The sequence below is a fragment of the Octodon degus genome, unplaced genomic scaffold, assembly GCF_000260255.1.
Source record: "Octodon degus isolate 3935 unplaced genomic scaffold, OctDeg1.0 scaffold00257, whole genome shotgun sequence".
In the NCBI taxonomy this organism is placed as follows: Eukaryota; Metazoa; Chordata; class Mammalia; order Rodentia; family Octodontidae; genus Octodon; species Octodon degus.
This window is the reverse complement of record NW_004524833.1, coordinates 1,983,957-2,006,669: the sequence shown is the minus strand read 5'-3', so window position 1 is coordinate 2,006,669 and position 22,713 is coordinate 1,983,957. Positions and strand designations below refer to the sequence as shown.

General features: G+C 42.1%; 1 protein-coding gene across 1 annotated transcript in view; it reads left to right on the top strand.

The window, feature by feature from the left end:
- The window catches only part of Notch2 (notch 2), a 156,073-nt gene that overhangs the window by 33,798 nt on the left and 99,562 nt on the right, over positions 1-22,713 (top strand). Inside the window, exon 2 of the mRNA XM_004646181.2 lies at positions 6,204-6,285. Within this exon, the coding sequence (XP_004646238.1) occupies positions 6,204-6,285 (82 nt within the window). The remainder of the gene's footprint in view (positions 1-6,203; positions 6,286-22,713) is intronic.

Below are 22,713 nucleotides of genomic sequence, written 5' to 3'. Positions count from 1 at the left end.
CGGGTGGAGACATCTCTGTTGCAGGGTCCTGCAGAGGAAGAACTTCTAAATCAGACCCGAAGGCCCCTGGGACCTTACGGACGGTTATTCTTTGTCTATGACTCAAAATGTAGTAGGGACTTAACCAGAGGATGACAGAAGAGTGTTTACAGAAGGGGTCATTAATACATTGGCACATCCTGATTCATAAATGTGTGGATTTTTTCAAACCTTTCATTTTATTTGGAAGAATTGCCTTTCCAGATATATTAGTTTCCTTTCCAAAACTCAAGGATTGAAATTTGATTCATAAAATTACACTTCTTCTGTAGTCTACAAAACCAGAACAATAAAAAAATACAGTGTATATTAAATTTCAATATAGCATAGCAAAATTAATGGGTTTTTTGAGCAACAAATCCAGTATAAAGTGCAACAAAATTGGAATTTTTAAAATAAAGGCTTATTCTAGATTTATTTACTTGCTGGAATGAATTTCTTTATAAAATGAAAATTGTATTAGCAATGTCAAAAATTTACTTATAAATTCAGTTTTGTTGATTCTGTACCTCTATAGTAAGGCATAATTTTCAAATTTGGGGAAGAATATTATTATTATTTTTCTTTTTCTTTTTTTGGTGGAACTGGGGATTGAACTCAGACTCCTACGCTTGCCAGGCAAGCGCTTATTCCACTGAGCCATCTCCCCAGCCCTGGGAAAGAGTATTTTTATACTCTAACCCTTAAGCCTACGCCTTCCTGCTGGGCCCCATATCAGCGTCTCAGGTAGGAAACATTTTCTATTAGATGGTATCTGTGAGGAGCATAAAAATCTTTGGCACGTCACCTGGAAAATAAAATTAGTGTCTCCCTTATTGAATTTTTGTTTTTAATTAAGACTAATTCTAAGGAAGAAGACAGCTGTTTCTCCACTTCATTTTTATTTAAATGTAACTCTTGGGAGTTGAAGTTTCTGCACTTCTGTTTGTTTGGATTTTTTTCCCCCTGTGGCTCAATCCCAAAAAATGTAATAAAAAATGTAGTGAAAGCTTTGTTGTTTGAAATTGTAGGGTGCTGCAGAATTATTGCAAATCCCTGGTGTCTCGCTGTCTGCCCTCAATTCTCCTATTTTTGGTAATAAGGCAAGCAGTCATTTCAGAAAACTTAGCTGTGCTCATTTTACTGCGCCCTGTCCAGAGGCCCTGTGCCAGGAGTAACAGAAAGCAGCTACCGCCAAGCCCGAGGCATAAACTCAGGCTTCTGCTCTCAGATGCTGCTACTAGAAATTTGCATGAACACTGAAGGGCGGAAAAAAGCGCGGTGCAGCTCTTCTTCACTTACTGTAGGAACACCGACCTTCCAGGCAGAAAGATCTCTGCTGAGCAGTAGGTCCACACTGCGAACAGAAGGCAGGGGATCATGTGAGCCCAGCAGCACACAGAGGCTTATTTGAAGAGGCTACAAAGCAACAAGTAATGCCAATTTAAACCGATTACATGTCACTGCAACAAGTGAAACACATTGAAGGCCGCTCAGATTACACTGTCTGGGTGCTAAACTTAATTACTCCCGTTAGAGATCCCTAAAACAAAGGGAGGCTTTTAAGCGAGTGATATGTAGCTGGCTGGGTACTGAAAAACCTTGGAAAATTTAGGTAGAGCCTGGAGGAAATTTCAAAGAAGATCCTCTCATGTCTTAAAGACCTCAGCCTATCCCTAAATAGATATGTTTGTGAGGCACTGCAACTGGTATGAATCAATGGCAGATTATTTGGTACTTTTAGTACTTGTGTACAGTTGAGGCTGATAAACTTGGATAAACACTACCAGCCTTGTCTGGACTGAGATCTAGTTAGTGCTGAACCAGGGTTAGTGTCATATTGTCCTACAGATTCTTTGTGGAGCCATTCTGAGATTGGTATCTAAGAGGACATGCTAAGGTATCTTTATTATTTTATTTTTTGGCGAAACCAGGGATTGAACTCAGGCCCTTGCGCTTGCCAGGCAAGTGAGCTATCTCCCTGGCTCCACTAAAGGTATCTTTAAAAAGGCAATTTTTATATAGTTTTTATTTTTCTTGGAGTCAGTTGTACAAGTCACATTTTCTCTGTCCTTAACATTAACTTCTGTCCCCCAGATTGTAAGAAGTGTATGCTTGGGGTTTAGTTTCCGTGCAGTGCCAACCTCACAGTATTGGTAGACTTTATTATTAAGGTTGATCGACGCTTTTGTCATATGTAGGGTTCAGTTTACGTTTAGTGAGTCACTTTATTTCTGAAGTGCTAGACCTTTTCTTTTAAACGAGCAGTTTTTTATGGTAGTTTATTTTTTAAAAGTTTTATTTATTTATTTTTTCTGTATTTTAGGGAAGGGTCTACAAGGTGTTCAGGGGCTCACTATTAGATCGGACTCTTAGTGATTCTCCTGTTTACAGCCTCCCAAGTGCTGGGATTACAGGCTCAAGCCACCAGCCCAGTCTCAATTGCTGTCTCAGTGCCCCAGGGTGGGCCCGGCCCCTTGGCCTGTTTGCAGGTGCTTTAATCCACTGAGCTATTTGGCCGCTCCTTGTATATGGTATTTAGTTTGTCTTTTTAGAAGGATAGTGATGGCAGTTGGGCAGACTTTATGCCATTTATAGATATATCACATTCTATAGTAAATTGTGTCATTTTGCCTCAGTTTCCTTGCTTACCTACATAAGAGTAGAAGCTGTGACCCTCATTACACTTTCTGGGATCTAATGACCTCCTGTCCCCCAGTCTTGTCCTTTATTTGCTTAATAATCTCCAGCCCTGTGAGCCTAGAATCCCTCTCTCTTCCCCTAGGCCTTTAGGTTTGTCATTTGCTCCATCTAGGGTGCTTTTCCTCCTATCTTTGTGACTCTTGATCCCCTCAGTCTCTTCTCAGAGGCTGCCTCCTAGGGCAGGCTTTCCTACACACTGTCTAAAGTAATGCCAGTACCCCTGCTCTGCCCTCATGACAGCTTTATGTCCCATTCTGGGTGTTGTTCCTAACAGGACATACCACTGTCTGAAATAACTTCGCTTAGCGTTTGTTACCCGTCTTTCTGAAAAGAACTAAGAGTCTTGAAGACAGGACTGCAGTTCTGTGAGCTGCAGTATCCCTGACATCAGGGTCCACGTCTCCCGGTAGCACGTGCTCTCTGAGTGTTTCTGGTCTTCGACAGCTAGTCCTCAAGTACGCTGCACTGTCGACAGGTGGACATTGGAAGTCGGCTTCTGGATTGTGTGTCGTGTTGCCGAATTGTACCCGAGACCCAAAACCTGCTAGTGCTTCTCTTTGGTTTTACTTTAGAAATGTCACATGCACAACTAGAGACACACATGGAGACATATAAGATTGATTTCACTCCACCATTAATTTATTACGTGCCCATTGTGTGTGGTTTAAGAAGATTTTGGGAAAAAGTTCCTCTTTCTGAGTGAATATTTTCTTGGATTCCATTAAAACCTCAGTTCAAGCATCAATTTTCTGACTTTTTTTTTTTTTGGTCTTTTTGAGACAGGGTCTTGCTATGCAGCTCAGGCTGGCCTTGAGCTCCATTTTGTAGCTCAGACTTGTCTTGAACTCGCGCTGATTCTCCTTCCTCAGCCTCTGGAGTGCTGGGATTACAGGCATGTGCCACCGCACCCAGGGTGTTTAACTTATCTTTTTATGGCAAATATTGATAGTATTTATTTAGAGATAGCCCAGGAATAAAGTTGTGAGTCTCAAATTTTACTTTTTCTTTTGTTTATTCAGGCAGTATGTTAGATGATTGCAGACTTCTGCTGGAGAATATGGTTTAGGGGATTTCTTAAGATGGACACTCAGGGTTTAATTCGCTTGCTCTCCGAATGTCATTCTTCAGATCTGTATCGTCGGCATTGCCTTTGAACTCATTGGGGGTTTTCGCAGGCCCCCTGTGGAACTACTCAAATGAGAAACTGGGGGTTGGGCACAGAACTTTTGTGTTTGCACAAGCTCTCCAGGTGATTCTAATTTGTACTAAAGTTTGAAAACCATGGCTTAGAAAATGGTAAAGGTTCAAGGCAGCACGGTCCCACAAATCACCCAAATACCATTAATTATTAGCCTGGGAAGCCTGCCTCCTTTTGGCCGCTGAATTGGAGTGGTTCATAAAGCTAGGCTGTAAAGTTATTTGCTGGGTTGTCACATATTGATTTTAGATTTGTTTGTATGTCTCTAAATCCGTCACTGTAATGATTTGCAGGGGCACTTAATAGGAGTAGTCTCCCCACCCAGCCCTCCTAGGACTTTCTGAGGCAAAGGGGCTGGGTCCTTACCTTATGCCCTTCTGGCTAGCTGTCTGCAGGTGCAGTGCATGTCCTTTGTGTATTTTTGATGAGGGAAGTGTCCTGTTGGATCACAGGGGCCGTCTGGGGCATTCATGAAGTCCTTCCAGCTTAGTCACAAGTAGAACCCTGTGCCCCTGAGACGGAGCCTCACCTGCAGCTGCACAGCAAGTTAGGCTGGTCGGGGCCCAGCAGGTTGCTGGCCTGCTGTCTCCCTCCACTGCTGCAGGATTCCTGGAGGGGAGAGCTTCAGCCTGCTGTGTGCCTGTACAACATTCCTTTCCTACTGCGAGGTTTTCCTTTTTATTTTAAAAAAAAAAGCAAAACAAATAGAAGCCAGGAAATTTTCACTGCAACTAATAAAAGTGTCTAAAGGGAGTAAAAAAATCAGTTTGAGAACTTGTGCATGGAGGAAATAACCTGACATTAACTGTTTTAATTATAGTTGTTGCTTTGGGCTTATCAGTGTGGGAAGAGGGAGCTCTTGAGCCCTACAGGGAAGTTGGGTAGGGACAAGAAGATGACCCTCTTCCTGAATCTGCCTGTTTGCCTGCAGCCTAGTGACTGTGTTTGATGCCAACAGCTGTCTTGGAGACTGGGGACAGGTTGGACTTAGAGACCTGGGGCCTGTGCTCAGTATGGCCATAGTGAGTGGTGTGAAGAGGCTACCAATCCTCTCTGGGGCTCATTTTCTGGTAAATGGGCACAGTGACATCGCATCCTGTGGAGAAGAGTGTCAGGTAGTGGGAAACAGCACGTAAGAGAACCACCTCTGGCCCTAGACTCCCTAGGTTCAATTCCACTTCTTTAGCTTGCTGGTGTGACAAGAGACACATCAGTTGTCCTCCCTGTCCCTCACCGGTAGACTAGTGCAATGAAGTTAACTACTTCTTAGAATGTGAAGATTGAATTAGTTAATCTGAGTGCTTAGTACTTGGTATTTAGTAAGTGGTATTTATTAACTACTGTTACTATTGGTATTTTTCAAGTAATATTATTTAAAGAATGATGGGGTTCCTGTAATCATGTTCTCCATGATTTCGCCACTTAGTATGATACCGGGAAAACAGGCTCCTCACACAGTACAGTGGCCCCTCACTTGCTGTGGAGGTTACCTTTTCAGTAGTCCCCGGGTAAGTGAAAATCAGCAAGGTAGTGATGTTGTTAATTTAGTATTTATATATATTTTCAGGCTTCATAAACCCTTCCCACACTCTTTTAAACCTTTCCCACACTTTAAGAAACACTTCAAATGTGCTTAACCATTTTCTAAGCTTGTAAACCTCTCTCATTTAACAATATACATTTACTGTGTGGTACTGAAAGGTCCCGTGATACAGCCAAAAATCTGCGATAAATAATTTAGATTAATATTTTTTGAAAACCCGCGAAACAGTGGGGCTGCGAGAGTTGAGCCGCTAAATAGCGAGGACAGAGGAGTTGCTTGTGGCCTGGCCTTCTGGGAAAAGAAGGTAGTTTTGTTGCTCAGGATGGGCGAGCCGACACCCGCATGCATAGAAATTTGTGCCTAGAGAACCTGAAGGCGGAGCCATCTCAGTTTGACTTTTATGTATTTGTGTCCAAACTATTTGAGAAGAACATCTTTATGGCCCTCAAGAAAGAGTTGGGGAACTTCAGTTTTGACTTGTGATCATTAGACTAGGTCTCTTTCTGTCTTGCCTCACTGATTCTTAAAATGGTACATTTTTGTGAGGTAAATTCTGTAATGAATTTTTGTGCTTCCATGACCCTAGAAGCCAAAAGTTGAAAAGGTGATTAAAACTCTAAAGGGAAACGCAGTCTGATTGGATGTGGGAATGAAGGTTGACTTGGGTGATAGCTCTTGGGTATCTGAGGGTTGTGATCAATGGCTTCTGTCTAATGTACTTTTTTGTTTGTTTTGTTTTAGCATTGCAGTGTCGGGGTGACTATGAGCCCTGTGTGAATGAAGGCGTCTGTATTACCTACCACAACGGCACAGGGTACTGCAAGTAAGTGTTTCTTTTTCTATATTTCCTTTTCCACAGTAGAACACTAGACACAATTACGTTGCCCTCTGTTTTTAGTACATTTATGAAATGTTCCTGGTTCTCACATTGCTCTGATTAGTTTTTTTTTTTTTTTTTTTTTTTTTGTGGATGATAAGGATGGAAGGCTATGGATGTCAGATAAATGATTAATAAGAACTTACTATTTTACCACCTTTTCCACTATGAATAAGACGTATCAATGAATGACTAGTTAACATATATTGGGTATGTCTGATTCCACCTTTTAATTAAGATATTTTCTAGAATCTTTCCTTAACATGGTGGCTGTAATCTTGTTTTTTAAGTGAAGCCAAATAGATACTAATTTTTATTCTGTCCAGTGTAACAATATAACCTTATGAAGCTCTTCCCTCTAGTCTAAGAAACCCAGTTCTTGAGGTGAGCTTGTGAAGAGTCGTGGGTACAGCTGTATCTGAGTGTGACTGTACAGGATTAAAAGTCGAGAGACAAGAAGGGGTAGGGCTAGCAAACACAGAGTAGTTCTTGGCTGAAGAGCATTTGTCTTCTTTTTCTGTAACCATCTAGTCTAGTCTAGGCTAGCTGTCCTTTTTCTTTCAGAAAGGCTGAGATAATTTGATAAACAGCTTCTCTAGATTTTGTGTTGACCAGTTTTTTTTTTTTTTTCTTTTTACTTCATTTGAAAAGTTTTGATAGTAGCGTATGCCCATTTATTTCAGGAAAGATGTTGGAAAATTAATGTGAGGTTTCTCTTCCTTTTCTTCATATAATTAATTATAGTATTTTTTTCTCCATCAAGTTCACTCTGATAGCAGGATCTAAGTTTGTTAACATCATAAACAGATTTCCTTTTTCCAAGTCAGAAACAATTTCCTTCAGTAAAGTGAAAGTATTTTAACCTGTGATGACAGTAGAGCTCAACAATAGTTTATTTGTATTGGAATAAAGATGACACTGGAAATGAAAGATTTTATGTAGCTGACTGTGGACTGCTCAACTTGGTTTTTCAATCTGGAGAAGAAGCATGTGCAGCATTTCCCTCCAACAGTGGAAATACAACCGGAAAAACTAAGGGAGAAACTTAACATTTTAGAAGTCAGACTGGAATTCTTGTTAGGTCTCTTTAAGACATCTGGAGACTGGGTGTGGTGGCATGCTCCTGTTTTCCCAGCTCTTGGGAGGCTGTAAACAGGAGGATCACTATGAGTCTGATCTAGCAGTGAGACTCTGAACACCCTGTAGACCCTTCCCTAAAATACAAAAAAAAAAAAAAAAAAAAAAGACATCTGGTGCCTTAGTTGCTTGCTTTGTTCTGTTATTCTGCTCTCATAGTAATTAACCCACATTACATGTGATCACTGTTGACGTATTTGTGTCTTTCACTACATTGAGTTTCCGATTGTAGGCAGAAGGTTTTCCTAGTAATTCCTAGTACATATACTACTTGGTATTTATTGCTTCACAACATGTTTTTTGAACAAAAGGTCCAGTACATATAATCATTCACATGCCTGTTATCTATTTGTTTTAAACAATGAGATATTCATTCTTTTCTTTTTTTTTCAAAGTTTTATTGATAAACAGATAGCAATGAGACAGTTTCAAATCAAATTGGAAGTACAGTTTCAACAAATAATACACTGCATATATTCTTCTTAGTGGTTAATTGCTGTACAAGATGCAGACTTGTGATCCTATTTACAAACACCATTAGAAAAAATCATTCTATTCATTAAGAGAATGCAACTATATATTTATCCCAACCACTTTGAATACACAGATACAAAATGGACATTCATCGGTATACCCCATTTTTTCTAAGTTCCGTTATTGAATATTATAGGTGTGTAAACGCAGCAAAATATTCTAAAAGAGTCCAGTAGCCCATAATAGCATTGGGTCTTCTGTTTAACTGGCAATGTCAGAAATTATTGACCTGAGTCCCCCACAGCTCAACTTAACAGCATGGCTTTATTTCCTATATTTCGTCTTCATACTTTTCTACTGGATGGTTAAGACCAACGTAAAGCAGGACCTATGCAACAAGAGTTGTAGCTTTTTGGTTTGAGAAGGTCAGTGAAATGCCCTCAGGATTTATCCTGAGATCCTGTACCTCAGATTGTAGAACCTTTGTCAGTGCAGCCATGTGGATGAGTCATGGCCATTGCTTGGCCAATGTGCTCTCTGTGAAAGCCTGAGAGTGTCTTCTCCCCATGTGACTCTTCTTAGGCACACTGTACGTCATCGATCACTTTCCTCTTTGGCCCCATAATCTTCTTGATCGGAAAATTTGGGATACTACCGAGGTACATGACATTACAGTACAAGTTCTCATATGTCCTGAGTCTTAATTGACCTTCGAAGACTAGGGCCAAAATGTTGGCTTTCCTTTTAGCCCTCCTTTTTCTCTAATTTTGGTCTGCAACTTAGGTTGTTAACCATCCAGAAGACAAGCTTATTGTTATTATCAAACGATTTAGGCTATCAAGCTTAACCTCACTATCTCACTGCATTTCAAATATCTTAGGCATAATAAGGAACAGGTATTTTTCATCAAGTATTGATATGTTGAACTTTAAGTCCCTACATAATATGATTTAAAAAACATTTAAAAATTAGATTATATTTTAAAAATAGGATAAAGAATTCTATGCTTCTCATGTTTGCACGTTAAGTCCAAAAATCTCACCATATGCAATCTTGAAGCAGGACAGTCCCACAATATTCCTTTTCCTGTCTCTTGCTTTCATTCACCACCCCCTTCTTCTTGAACATCCACCTACCCAAGAGACATCATAGCAGTAAATGGCATATTCATTCTTTTCTTTGGAGATTTTGTTTCATGGAGCATCCAGGGTGAGAGTATCACATAGAGAGGCAGGCTATTGGTGCAGAATTTAGCTTGGTGACTTATGTAGGAGAATCTTCACAGTGGTTCTAATTGCTTGCCTATGTATATATATGTATTTTTTGTATTTTAGGGAAGGGTCTACAGGATGTTCAGGGTCTCACTAGTAGATCGGATTTATATTGATTCACCTGTTTACAGCCTCCCAAGAGCTGGGATTACAGGTGTGCACTACCATGCCCAGTCTCAGTGGCTGTCTCAGCTTGCCCTGGGGGCAGGGCTGGTGTGGCAGGCCCAGGGATGGAACCCCTGACCCCTGAGCCTGCTTGCAGGTGCTTTAATTCGCTGAGCTATTTGGCCTGCCCTTTGGGCTACATATTTTGGTCTGTCATAGGGAGAGATGGTTTCTAGGAGAGTCCAGTCTCCAGCATATACTAAGGTTTACTTTTTGGAGGGAGCAGGTGAGTGAGTCCCTGGTCTCAGACTCTCCACGCAAGGTGAGAAAGGCAGTGTTGTCTTCTCTTGAATCTTTCCTTAACCTGGTAGCTGTAATCTTGTTTTTTTAAGTGAAGCCAAATAGATAATAATTTTTATTCTGCCCTCAGTTTTCGGAGTGAACATGGTGAGGAGGCAGGAACTTTCTTTGAAGCTAATGAAAATGGGACTGCCCGAGTTCTGTTCCTGGGTAGGGCTAACTGTAGGTACAAAGGAGTCTGTGGGTATAGTTAGGGGCGAGTGGCTCAGATCTCTTCTAATACTGCTGTTAGGCAAGCACACTCTTTGAGAAAGAGCAAGCCATCCTTGTGGGGGACCAGTGTGAATGGCAGAGGTTGTAAAAAGAGGGTTTACCTGAGTAGAGGTTACTATTAGCGCCTTCAGGACTGGCAGGGTCAAAAGAATCAGCACATTACCCCAGAGACAGAGATAATCCTTGTGTGTTGTGCCAGATGCCGCCGAATCTTAAGCAGAGTTTTAAACCAAAATGATGTGTAGTTGGCTGCCTTTTCAGTTAATTTTTGCCAGCCTTGGTAGAAGGAGGTAAGACGGTAATCCAGCTTGTTCAGTAAATATTTTCACAAAATAGTAAATATATATTAAAACACTTAGAAGATTTATAAAAATTACATCAGGCATTCAGGGCATGTGATTATCTTTTTATTCATGAGATTGCTTAGTGGATTAAGAAAAGAAAGTTGAAGCCAAATTCCTTGGGGGGGAGTAAGAATTGGTGGAAAAAGTTTTATAGTAGACGTTCTCTGACTGCCTGTTAAAAGGGCATTATGCTACTGATTCAGCTACCTGTAATGACTGTTTATGTAAAGTATAGAAACCCTCGATAAGATCACATTGACAGATGAGCATAAGTACTTTTAAAGATTGGTTTTGTACACAGCTCACTACTTTTTCTCACCGTGAGGAGCCCGAGTACCCTGTCAGAGTGTGTTCAGATGGCGATGCCAGGCAAAGAAAACCTGTGTGATCTTGCATAAAGCTCAGTTATTGCTGCCAAATACTAGCTGTCAGATTTTAATAAAGCCCTCTCAGTACAGGAAAGTACGGCATTTTATTCTCTCCTTTGTCCTACTGGGAGGTATAAATATACGGTGCAATTAAGTTTGGATACCATCAATCACTTTCATGGTGTTTGCTTCAAGCTTTCAAACATAAACCATTCCAAATCCCATTTAGATTAAAACTCATGGGTAACACCAGTCACTGGGATGCTGAGGGTATGAACTGTATAGTTTACACAATGTATATTTGAAGGGCATCTTTATCAGAGATAAAGTTCTTCTCTGACAGGCCGTAACATCTAGGTTTTCTATGGGTGTGTTAATCTACTGCTTCTTCTCTTCACTGTTTGCTTCATGTACATCGTACGTTTAAATTATTGACTAGACACCGGGGTGCTGTATTTGACACTTTCTCTTCCACTGAAGAGGGCTGGATTGTGTCCTAGCGGGCAGATCCCTTTTTGGTAGATCACCTTGATCCTTTGGGTTGATTTTAGGCTTTCTTCGGTAGAGTGTGTGAATCTGTGTCTGTTGTCCTTAGACTAACAACACAAAGCTTTGTCCTTGGATGCTGTCCTTATTTCTAAGATGGGACTTTCCAGGGGCTTCGGTGGAAAGTGTGAAGGGTGTACCACGCCCTGGGGTGCTTGTCAAGCTCTTCTGATTTGGCAGGCCTAGGATTCTTCTGCCTGGGGTTTTAAGCCTTCTAGTTCTCACTTTCTCTTGGATTCCTGAATCTGTTGTCAAGCACAGGCAGCAGTCACCGAAGGTTTGCAGAGTCCTGTGTGAAGCCAGAGTGACGCCTTGGGTGGCTCTGCCTCTTCTAGGCTTTCTCCTCTCAGATCCCAGCTGCTCCACAGCCCCTGATTGCGTTGGCTCCTTGCTAGGTGGGCATCTAGCTGCGGGCGCTCTCCCAGCTCTGCTGTGCAGGCTGGGGCAGCACCAGGGTGCACATGACCTACATTTTGCCCCTATTCCATCTGGTTTCTATGTGCTGCTTCCTGATGCCTTTAAGACCAAATTTTGCCCACAGTTCATAATTGTCATGGGCAAGCAGCTTGGTCTGATGTGAGTGACTTTGCCATTATTTTTAAGGATGAAAATTAGAATTACAAGGACTGGCCAAACAGCTCAGTGGATTAAAGTGCCTGCAAGCAGGCCCAGAGGCCTGGGGGCTTGATCCTGGGCCTGCTGGGCAGGCCCCGCCCTTGGGGCATGCTAAACCGGCAATTGAGGCTGGGTGTGGTGGTGTGTGCCTATAATCCCAGCACTTGGACAACTGACAACTGTTTTTTTTTTTTTTTTTTTTTTTTGTGGAACCGGGGATTGAACTCGGGCCCTTGCACTTGCCAGGGAAGCATTTATTCCACTGAGCCATCTCCTCGGCCATCCCAGCGCTTGGAAGGCTGTAAACAGGCGGATCACTAGGAGTCCTTCTAGTAGTGAGACCCTGAACATCCTGTAGACCCTTCCCTAAAATATAGGAAGAAAAAAATAATTACAGAGAATTGTCTATGCTCCACGTAAGAGGTTCGCACTAGGAGCTCCCAAGGCACCTGTGGGTGGGCGCTTGCCCTCGAGACTTTGCTCCTTGTCTGTCTAGCAGTGACATTTTGTAGTTTATCCTTATAAATATAAAAAGTTATAAAATACAAGCTTGTGTCACTCTATCTAAACCTTGTCTTCCAGCTGTAATAAACATTACACATTAACAGCTAACAGCTTTCTTTGCCAGTTTAAGAAAGTACTGTTGGTGGCCCAGGCCGCCTAAATCCATTGAAGAAAGTTGGAGCGTTTGCCTTTGTTGTTGCCTTGACAAATTTAGGCAAGATAGTAGACAACAGAGACGCTGAGCTTCCTGAGTGCAGTGTGACCAGCATTCATGTCAAGGCGGTGCTCCCCCAGCAGGCATCTCTGAATGTCGTGGCTGCCGCAGCATGCGCCTTTCATCACCCTTAGCGTCAGTGCATTTGGTGCTGCGCAGGGGTGTGTCAGATCAAAGGCGGACACAGGGAAACTAGAACTGTTAAGCCACCTCTCTTCTCTGTTGAAACTGGTTCTGCCAGCCTGGTTCTTTCATATACGAGTCCCCTGGTTAGCACGGCATCATATATTCAGTTTTTCTGAAGAATGTTGGCAGAACGGGGCTGGGGAGATAGCTCAGTGGAATAAGCGCTTCTCTGGCAAGCGCAAGGGCCTGAGTTCAATCCCTGGTTCCAGCAAAAAAAAAAAAAAAAAAAAAAAAGAACGTTGGCAGAAGCCTGGGCATTTTTTCACATAAAATGAAGAGTGCTATCTTTTGGCTTATTAAATACCTTTCATAGAGTAATTTTTAAAATGTGATGGTTAAGGATTATTAATTTGAGTTAGTTACTGCCCTCTGTTTATGCATGCCACATGTAACATAGCTCAAGTCTGGGGTGATAGCTGTAGTTGTTAGATGTTCTTGTGTCACTTCACTTTCTGGAAATCATGGACTAATTGCCAGGTTCATTGACCTGCACTTTTTCCTTGGAGGCTCCCAGAGAGTGCCTCTAGGGCATTGCAGAGTCGGATGTGAACTAGCTGCCGGTGCTGTGGTGTGCTGTGCAGAAGTCACCCATGACCAGCAGAGCTGGCCCGGGGAGGAGAGGGAGGTGTTTCCCTCCAGAGTCGGGTAAGGGGGTTGCCAAAAAAATGTGATAAGATAATACTATTCTAATTTTATAGAAAAAAATGAAATGAAGGCAGAAATGCTGGGAGAAGTATCAAACTTTGAGGCCAGTATTAGTGATACTTTCCTGAGCACATCAGAGCTCCTGAAAATGTCCTCCCGGTGATGTGCAGAGGATGCGGGTTTTAGGCTGCATTGGCCTGAGTCCCAGCTCCTGTCAGCTGTCAGATCTTTGGCAGGTTAGTGACTGTAATGCTAAGCTAACATTTATTGAGCACATACTGTATGCCAAAATTTGTCCTGATTGGAGCTCTTTTATATTATTTTAGTTCTTGTAGAAGGTAGATAGTGCCCCTTAATTTTTACCAGTAAATGTATGAAAGGTCAGAAAGATTAAGCAATTTGCCAAAGATCACATAACATTTTATTTTATTTTTTGAGACAAGATCTCTCTATGTAGTTCCGGCTGGCCTTGAACTTACTCTGTAGCACAGACTGGTCTTGAACTTGAGGCAGTCCTCCTACTCAGCCTCGGTGTGCTGGGATTACAGGTGTGCCCCACCACACCCAGCTCAACCCTGTGCTTTCCTGTAGCTGCATGAGTGTGTGTGGCTCAGGCTTGGCTTAGGGTATGTTTTGAGAAGTAGCTTTTTGGCTTCAAAGCTCAGCATAGTTACTGGAAATGAAATGGAAGACAGAAGCAGTGAGGGAGGTGGGGGAGGGACGATGCTGCCTGTGAAAATGTTCCTTGGTAGACAAAGCTGAAGTGAAGAACTTGCAACATTATCTTTGCCCTTGTTGAAGATGAGCAAGTCTAGACTGATTTTATACAGCTGTGACATTGAGGCAGGTCAGAGTCAGTGACTCCTGGTATGTTGCTGCCAGTGGGAGCGTCACAGTTGTTAAATGTAACACTGTTTGCATAGTAAGTTACAGGTAGACGTGCACATGTCCTTTGGGGCTTTTTCTTGTGTAGGATTTAAGAGTTGGACCTGTTAACAGTACCATTCCCTAGTCTTTTAATTCTGTGTCCTGCAGTGACACACGTGTGTCCCTGAGGGGCGTGCAAGAGAACCTCTTTAAAACTCTTTAAAGAGTAGTTCTTTGAAGTGAACTAAGAGAAATAAGCAGTATAACTATCATATATATTATATATATATAAAGGTCTCTCGCTTCCTACCAGCGTGAAGTGACAGGGTCTCCCGAGTGCCTTTCCACTCAGCTGTACCCCTTAGGTTGGAGCCTTGTGAGCATATTCCAGTGTTTGGTGAAGTAGGAGAAGGCAGTTAGCTTAGCTCTGCCTGGATCCTTTTACCCACTTTGGGTAACTGCCAAGAAATTAAATCAATTAATTTTGGCCTGAGAACCTGGCATTAATAGCTGTGAGTTTAGCTAAGTTTCTTTCAGCACAGTCTCCAGGTTGACTATAATCCTATGTGAAATTTGTCTTACTGTTCAATTACGGCTTGTCAGCACCATTAATTTCATTTTTTTTAAAGAGAAAAAATCGAAACAAGATAACAAGGGGGTAATAATGATTCATGCATTGTGTCTTGTTATCTTTAAATGAGCTACTCAGTACAAAATATCAGAATTTAATTGGCTAAACGATATTAACACTAACCCTTCTTTTCCGTGAACTAAGAGAAATTAGTAGTATAACTATATTATATATATATATTTTGCTATTTCCTTCTTCTCTGCTCTGTTTCCTGATTCTAGTTTTTTTCCTTTTGAGGTTTGTTGAGGAGAAAATACGATGTTTATCCATGTACTTCTGGTTTATTTCCCTTACGAGTACGGTCTCTAATTGCATCCATTTTCCTATACAAGTCTTGTTTATCCTTCTTTATGGCTGAGTGCTACTCCAATATATAAAAAGATCACATCATTCCTATCCATTTCTTGGTTGATGGGCATTTGGATTGTTTCTAAGACTGAGCTATGACAGACTGTGCTGTTATGAACATGGGTGCATACATATCGCTGTGCTATGAGGTTTTTAATTCTTCTGGAAAGATAACCCAGAGGAGGTATACCTGGGTCAAATGGAACCTCCAATCCTAGCTTTTTTTAGGAATTTCCAAACTATTTTCCCCAGTGCTTGCACCAGGCTGCACTCCTGCCCACAGTGGAGAAGGGTTCCTTTTCCCCTACAGCCCCTGCAGCACAGGGGCTGCATAATCACCTTGTTACGTGTTGATTTCTTGATAGTAGCCATTCTTTCTGGGGTAAGATGGAATCTCAGTGTGTGTGTGGGTTTTTTTTTGTTTTTTTTGTTTTTTTTTTTTGTATAATTTATTTGCCATTTGTGATTCTTCAACTGAGAAGTGTGTATTCATCTCATATGCCCATTTTTGGATCGGTTCTTTAAATTTGGGAGGTCTGACTTTTTTGAGTTCTTTATATTTTCTCGATAGTAATCCCTTTGTCTGAGGAACAGCTGGCAAACATTTTTTTCCCACATTGTGGGTTGTCTTCACTCTGTTGGTGGTTTCTCTCGCTGTGCAAAAGCTTTTGAATAACATGAGATCCCAGTTGTTGATTCTTTGTGATAGTTCTGTGTGATGAGGATCTTATTCAGAAAATCTTTGCCTTCAAGAGTTTTACCCGTTCTGTCTTCGAGCAGATTTAACGTTTCTGTTTTAATATTTGGATCTTTGATCCATTTTAACACTGTTAATTTCATGTGGGAAGTTTCCCCTCTTCCTTCCTTCTTTTCCTAGAAATAGAATGAGAAATAATTTTACTCTTTTAGGATCCAGAGAAGCTTTAATTAAATCCTTCATTTTAATTTTGTTTATATGTGCCCTTAATCAGGGCCAGCAAAGGAGGGGTAGATACCAGAACAATAGCAATTCAGCTCTCTCAACATTGCCAGGCTTTGTTAATCTAGTGTAAATATGTGGATATGATGGCGTGTTTCACTAATGCCTGTTCTCAACATCCAGGACAAGGAATTTTGTATCATGGAATGAAATTCAGCGTCTTCTCCACTCCCTGTCATGTGTGCACATTGTGTGTGAGTGTAGGCGTGTGTGCACACAGGTGTGTGTTGCTTTCACACTTGTCTTATTTGCGTTTTACCTAATATCTCAATGTTAGTAAATTAAAATTTCTCTTGAGTTCCTCCACCTTTTCTAGGTCCTTTTTATCCTGTCAGTAACCACTAAGCACTTACTCCTCTATGTTCAAAAATATATTGCTGGTTGTCGTACTGGTACCATCTGAGTTCCTGTTGTTATTGTTTTTAATCTCTTTTTTAAAAAATTGGGTACAGGGTCTCGCTATGCAGTTCAGACTCATAGTGATCCTCCTGTCTCAGCCTGCCCAGAGCTGGGATTACAGGCATGCGCCACCACACCCAGTTTTAGGGCAGCACTATATGCCTGGAGGTTCCAGAGCCAGCACTGTAGGTGGTACTGGGGGATTGAACCCGGGTCCTTGAGCTTGCCAGGTGGGCACTTAGACCGGCGAGCTATCTCCCCTGCCCAAGTTTCTGTATTAATTCAGTGTCTTCTGTTTAAAATCTTTGCCTCTAGAATAGTTTCTGAGTTCTTTATGAAAAGGGCTTTAGAAAATAAAAGTGAAAGCAGAGAATAAAAATGATAGTATTTAAGTGACAGGCAGCATAACTTAGCATACATATTGAATGGGAATATTTTTTTCTTCACATAAATATCAAGAAGTCTAATGAGGAAAGAATCCGAATCTCATGTAGAATATCATTTGATATTGAATGTGTATAGTTCCAGGCCAGTTTCCTGTAGTTGCTATCTGTAGTTCTGTATATCAGACACTGAAGATTAGACTGCCTCTAAAGCACTGTGGAATTCACACTGTTCAAACAGAGGTTTAATTTTTATCACGCTGATAAGTAGTGAGAGGCTACTGTGGTCATCCTGCTGGGTCTTGGACAGAAAAGCCTGAGAGGCCGGTGGCAGCCTTCCTCACCCACAGGTGTACATTCCTGGTAGTGTCTGTTAGGGGGACATGGTGCCTCTCACACGCGTGCCTTGGTGGCTTCTTGCCATCTTTTTGGAGAGAGAGGGGTGTGTGTGTGTGTGTGTGTGTGTGTGTGTGTGAGACTTACCTTTCGTTGGTGATAATAAGAACTGTAGAGGAGAGTACATGGGCACAGGTTTAGCTGCTGTGGGACAGGAGACTAAGGTCAGGGTTTTGTTGCTCTATTTAGATCCTAGATGGCGAGTGTTCGGGGGGCTGCAGGAGCTGGAGAGATAGGAGAAGGAGGGCAGGAGACCCAGGGACTAGAAAGCTGCGCTATTTGCTGGAGTCACCACTGCCAATTTCTTCTTCAGTGATGTAGTATCCACACCTTTCCACATGTTGGCTGTTCTTTTCTGTCTCTTCGACGGTGTGTGAGGTTTTACCACATCTCTGTGTGGATTAACCTGGCTTCACGGAGACTGCCACATGATCTGAAAAGTAGTTTTGTTAGCACATGTTTTCTTGGAATCTGTAGTTTGGGGATGGAATGCACAGAGTGAAGGGTGAAGAGCCAAGCAGGACAGGAAGAGCGGGCAGCTGGTAGCAATTACCTTCCCTCCCCAGACCTTTCAGCCTTGACTATTGAGTCTCCTGCTGTTGCCAGAACGAGCAGCCAGGTAGGCTTGTGGCCACATTTTGCAAGGTAATTCAGAGGTTAGGCATGTGGGGCGGGGGGGAGAGAATGAGTTGGGACAGAGGGAGTGACAGACAAGTAGAAACACTATGACAGGGTCTGTTGTCACGTGCTACGTGGGTCACTGCTTTAGCTGAGAATTCAGATCTCTCATCCCCAAATTTCTCCTGCCCAGTGTCTCGTTGGCCAGATTCTGTTCATTTTAGGGATCCAGAGTAAGCGAGCATCTGCTGGCCAAGTCTTTGGTTACCCCAAATTAGCTCATGTGCTTTACTGCTCGTTTCCTCTGATTATATAGTACATTTCCAAACCCTCAATTATCCAGAATAAAACAGGTCTGCCTGTTCTGTGTGGAAAACATTTGACAGGGGTTAGGATTCTCCTGCCTGGACCAGTGCAGTTCCTCAGTCATTGAACTGCCTGTCCCTTTAAGATTTTGAAATGGTCATTCTTGTGTAAGCCAGGCACATCTCCTTGAGAAATTGAGGGCCACTCACCCCTTCAGAAACCTCAGTCATCTTGAAAAGTACTTCAAGAACCTCCTCGGTTTCAAGTTTTTCTCTAGTTCTATTTGTATGTAACGCTTGTGCTCTCTGATTCTCTGGCTCATCTTGCTGGAGCTCCTGTCCTTGGATTTCTGGATCAGTCTTAAAAAGTGGACAGAAATTGATTACTAATGAAAAAGTGACTCATTTCCTTCCAGACAAAGGCAGATGCTATCAGAGGTCATAATTAGTCTGTAAAGAAGGAAGCTCTCTAATTATGGGACATCACCTTTTCTTTTCTAAATTTTATAAGAATCAATGACAGCATCTTGACCTGGGGAAGTGAGTGAGACATTTACCCTGGGCCGATGTAGGAGACATAAAAATGAGATCTGGATAAAGGTCGGAGATAAAGTTCCTTAAATGGTTGATACTTTGTAAAGTTTAAATTTGGTAGTTCTCTGTCCAGGTCTTGCACATACATGCACACACACAACTGTGCACGTGCACATACCCCCAGTCATTCTTTGCCTTGTGTAATTTATCAGTAGGCCCGACTCCATAAGGACTGAAGTGTCTGTCACCACTCTGCAGGAAGAAAACAGGCTATCATGTTAGTTGGGCTGTTTGGGATAGATAGTATGATCTTTCTCTTTTAGGCTGAGGATTCTTTTCTGTCCCTTTATCTTGTTTAAATATATTGTTCCTTCTCTCTCCTTTGCTTGTTTTTCGCTTCCTCTAGGGATTAACTGGAAGTGTGGGTTGTGCAATTCATTTACATAAGCATCTGTTGATTGTGCTTGCCCTTAGAAGGGGGATAGGCCCTTTGAGGGGTGTAGAGGAAGACAGAAACGGGCACACAGGGCAGCCTCAGGGAGCCCAAGTTGAGGGTGCAGCACTAGCCAACACAAACGTTACGTACACTATGGAGGACTGACCCCAGGAAAATTACAAGCATGCTTATACTCTCGAGTGGTATTCCTGATGGGGGTCTAACAGCAAAATCCCTTTCCTCCCTCCCTCCCTCCCTCCCTCCCCCCCCCCTCCCCTTTCCTTCCTTTTTCCTTCTTTTTAATGTATTTGGTTGTTGCAGGGTTTTACCACATAGCTTAGACTCATGGTGATGCTCCTGCTTTCAGCCTCCCCAGCTCTGGGATTATAGGCATGTACCACCATGCCCAGTTTTGGTGGCCGGCTCAGTGTGCCAGGGGTTCACGGGCCGGCAGTGCATGTGATACTGGGGATTGAACCCAGGTCTTTGTGCTTGCCTAGGCAGGTGCTTAGACCACTGAGCTATCTCCCCAGCCCTAATTTTTTTGTTTTGAGGCTAGCGTTTCACTGAGTCAGTAAGTTGCCTGAGCTGGGCTTGAATTTGTGATCTTCTTGTCTCAGCCTGCCGGAGTCCTGGGGTAAAAGTGGTCAGCACCGCGCTGGCTGAAAACCAGCAATCCTAGAGCCATCACTCTTAGGGGGTTGAAGGGACTTTAGAGTGGACCTTCTCCAGTCATCTCGTGCTATGCATGGGGAGCCCGAGGCTTCACTTGACCAAGGAGTGCACTACCACGTGTGGTATAACTGATTAGAGCACGGAGTGGAGCTGCGAGCTGTGTCCAGCCTACACCAGGCACTCTAAGATTCGGCACTGTTTGTTCTTCTCCATGGTGCCAGCCCTCAAGGAATGGATGTGAGTGAACGTAGACATTGATAAGATCAAGATTGAAAAACAGAGCAAAAACCTGAGAGCCTTGCTTGAATGCTTGAATTTTTGTTTTTGCTTTTCATTTTATTAATACATGTTCGCAGCTCGTGAGGTTGGCATCTGTCTCTGGTCGTAGGTGCCTTGATTCTTCTCTCTTGCGCTTCCTTTTGCCAGCAGCCGTCCCCCTCTGCCTGCGGATGCCCTTTCCCCATCCTCATTATTATCGCTATTATTCTTAGTTCATGTTTACGACATACGCTATTTACAGTTGCTGTGGGTATTTGGTACAGTACATGACACAAATTGTTTTGCTTCCCTTTTCTCTCCCCTTTGTGCTCTTGGATGACTTCCCAATTACAGAAAGGTCTACTCTTGTTTCTTGTCCCACTCTTTTGTTTTGCTCTTTATTTGTACTTTGTGTTAGAGGAGAGAAGTCATAGTTTTTCAGGTTGTGTGCCTGATTTTATATTACTTAACATTACATTTTCAAGGTGTATTTATTTTTCTGCAAATGTTTCAATTTTTTTCTTCTTTATGGCAGTTGAAGTCCTCTATTTTTTTTTCTTGCAGTACCAGGGATTGAACTCATGACCTTGCGCTTGCCAGGCAGGCATTTATTCTACTGAGTTATTTCCCGGGGGCCAAAGTTTTCCATTCAGAAAATTCCTTCCTACATCTGTAACTTCAAGAGTTTTACTCATTTTATCTTCCAGTAGGTTCATTGTTTTGACTGTTTAGATCTTTGATCCACTTTGATTTTAGAGTAATGCCCGATGTAAAAGATGATTCCAGCTTTAATCCTCTATATGTGGGTAGTCAATTTGCCCAGCCCCTTTTAGGAGGCTGTCTATACTCCAATGTAAGTTTTCAGCCCTTTTGTCAGAGATCAAATAGATGAATGTGTCTGGGGATGTGTCTGTGCTCTTGATTTATAAGTTTTTTTTATGCCAATACCATGCTGTTTTTATCATGATAGCTTTGTATCATGTTTGAAGTTGGGTATTGTGATGTCACTTGCTTGGCTCTTGTTGCTCAGGATTGCTTTTGCTCTTCTAGGTTTCTGCTACTTTCATGTGAATTTTAGGATTGTTTACTCTAGTTCTGTAAGTAATACTGTTGGTATTTTGCTTGGGATAACATCAAATCTGTGTATCAGTGTTGAGGGGAGAGTTGTTCGGACAATATGAAAAACCTTAGGATTTTGGTGGGTTAGTTTGGAAGACAGAAAATGTTAACTCTAGCTGTACCTTTTTTACTTTGTAAAGTTTCATGAAACAAAACATTGTAGAAATTTTTTAGAGTCCCCCACAAAGGAGATCGGACCTATAGCTCCAGTGGCTCTTTGGGGCATGCCTGAATGGCTTCATATAATTTTAGAGATAAAATGAATGATAAAGTGATTGTTTGGTCTAGTGTCTTATTTTTAGTACATGAGGAAGTTGAGGACAAAGAGATAAAGTGGCTTGTTCAGGGTCTTGCTATGTAGTCTAGGCTGGTCTTGAAGTCACTGTGTTGTTTAGACTAGTCTCAAACTCCAGGCAGTCTCTTGTCCCCATCTCCTGGGTTCTGGGGTCGCAGCTATGTGCTGTTGTGTCTGGCAAGATTATATATCTAGTGGCAGAGCCAGTGCTGGTCCGGAGGAAAGGCCTGTGGGCAGCCCCAGTCCCACAAAGATCTGGGGGCATCTTGAAGTCTTAGGAAATTTAAAACAGAATCTTTTATTCAAATAAAAGAAACCAAGCTCATACAAATTGAGTATATGCATATAATATATAGGGGAGCCCTGGGTAAATATATATTAATATATAAAATAACTATTATTAATAGAAATTATATATATATATTTTTGTATAAGGCTGCTATATGTTGTGTATGTATTATATTTGTCCAAGGCTGCACTACAAACATCTTGACTGCCCCTGTGCAGGATTTTTAGTAGGAAAACTGTGCAGGAGAATAAGTCCATCACAGTCTGCCCTGCCCTGGTGCGGCTTGGTAGGTGCAGCCCCCAGTGCAGGCGTGAGTGGGGATCGTGTTCTGGTCTCTGCCATTTTGCTGCTATTTTATTTACTTGGGGGGATTTGATTTGAGCTTCTGTTTGGTTAAAGTACAGGTCTGGCCTGGGCCATTTCGCTCAGCCTTCACAGGGTTTGTTTTCTTGGTCCCTCCATCTATTAGGATGTAGATATGTGCTCTGTATTCTCCGAATGTGTTGTCTGCACTGTTTTTTCCTCTACCGGGACTGAACCCATGGCCCTCTCCCTGAGCTACATGCAGTCTTTCTAAAATTACTTTTTTTTATTGAGAAATTGAGATGGGTCTTACTAAGTCACTAGGTTCTCTTACCCTTGTGATCCGCAGTCCTCAGCCTCCCAGAATGCTGGGATTATGAGTAGACTTGAGTGGGTACTTTCAGCACAGAGTGATGTTTGGTATTTAATTTCTGTAGTATGGAAAGTCATACATCCTTGTGGCTTTTGCTTTTTTTTTTCTGTATTCCCCCTGCAAGAACCAACTGTCTGTCTCTTAGGTTATGGTCATATATTTTTTTTTCTTTTTTTTAAATATT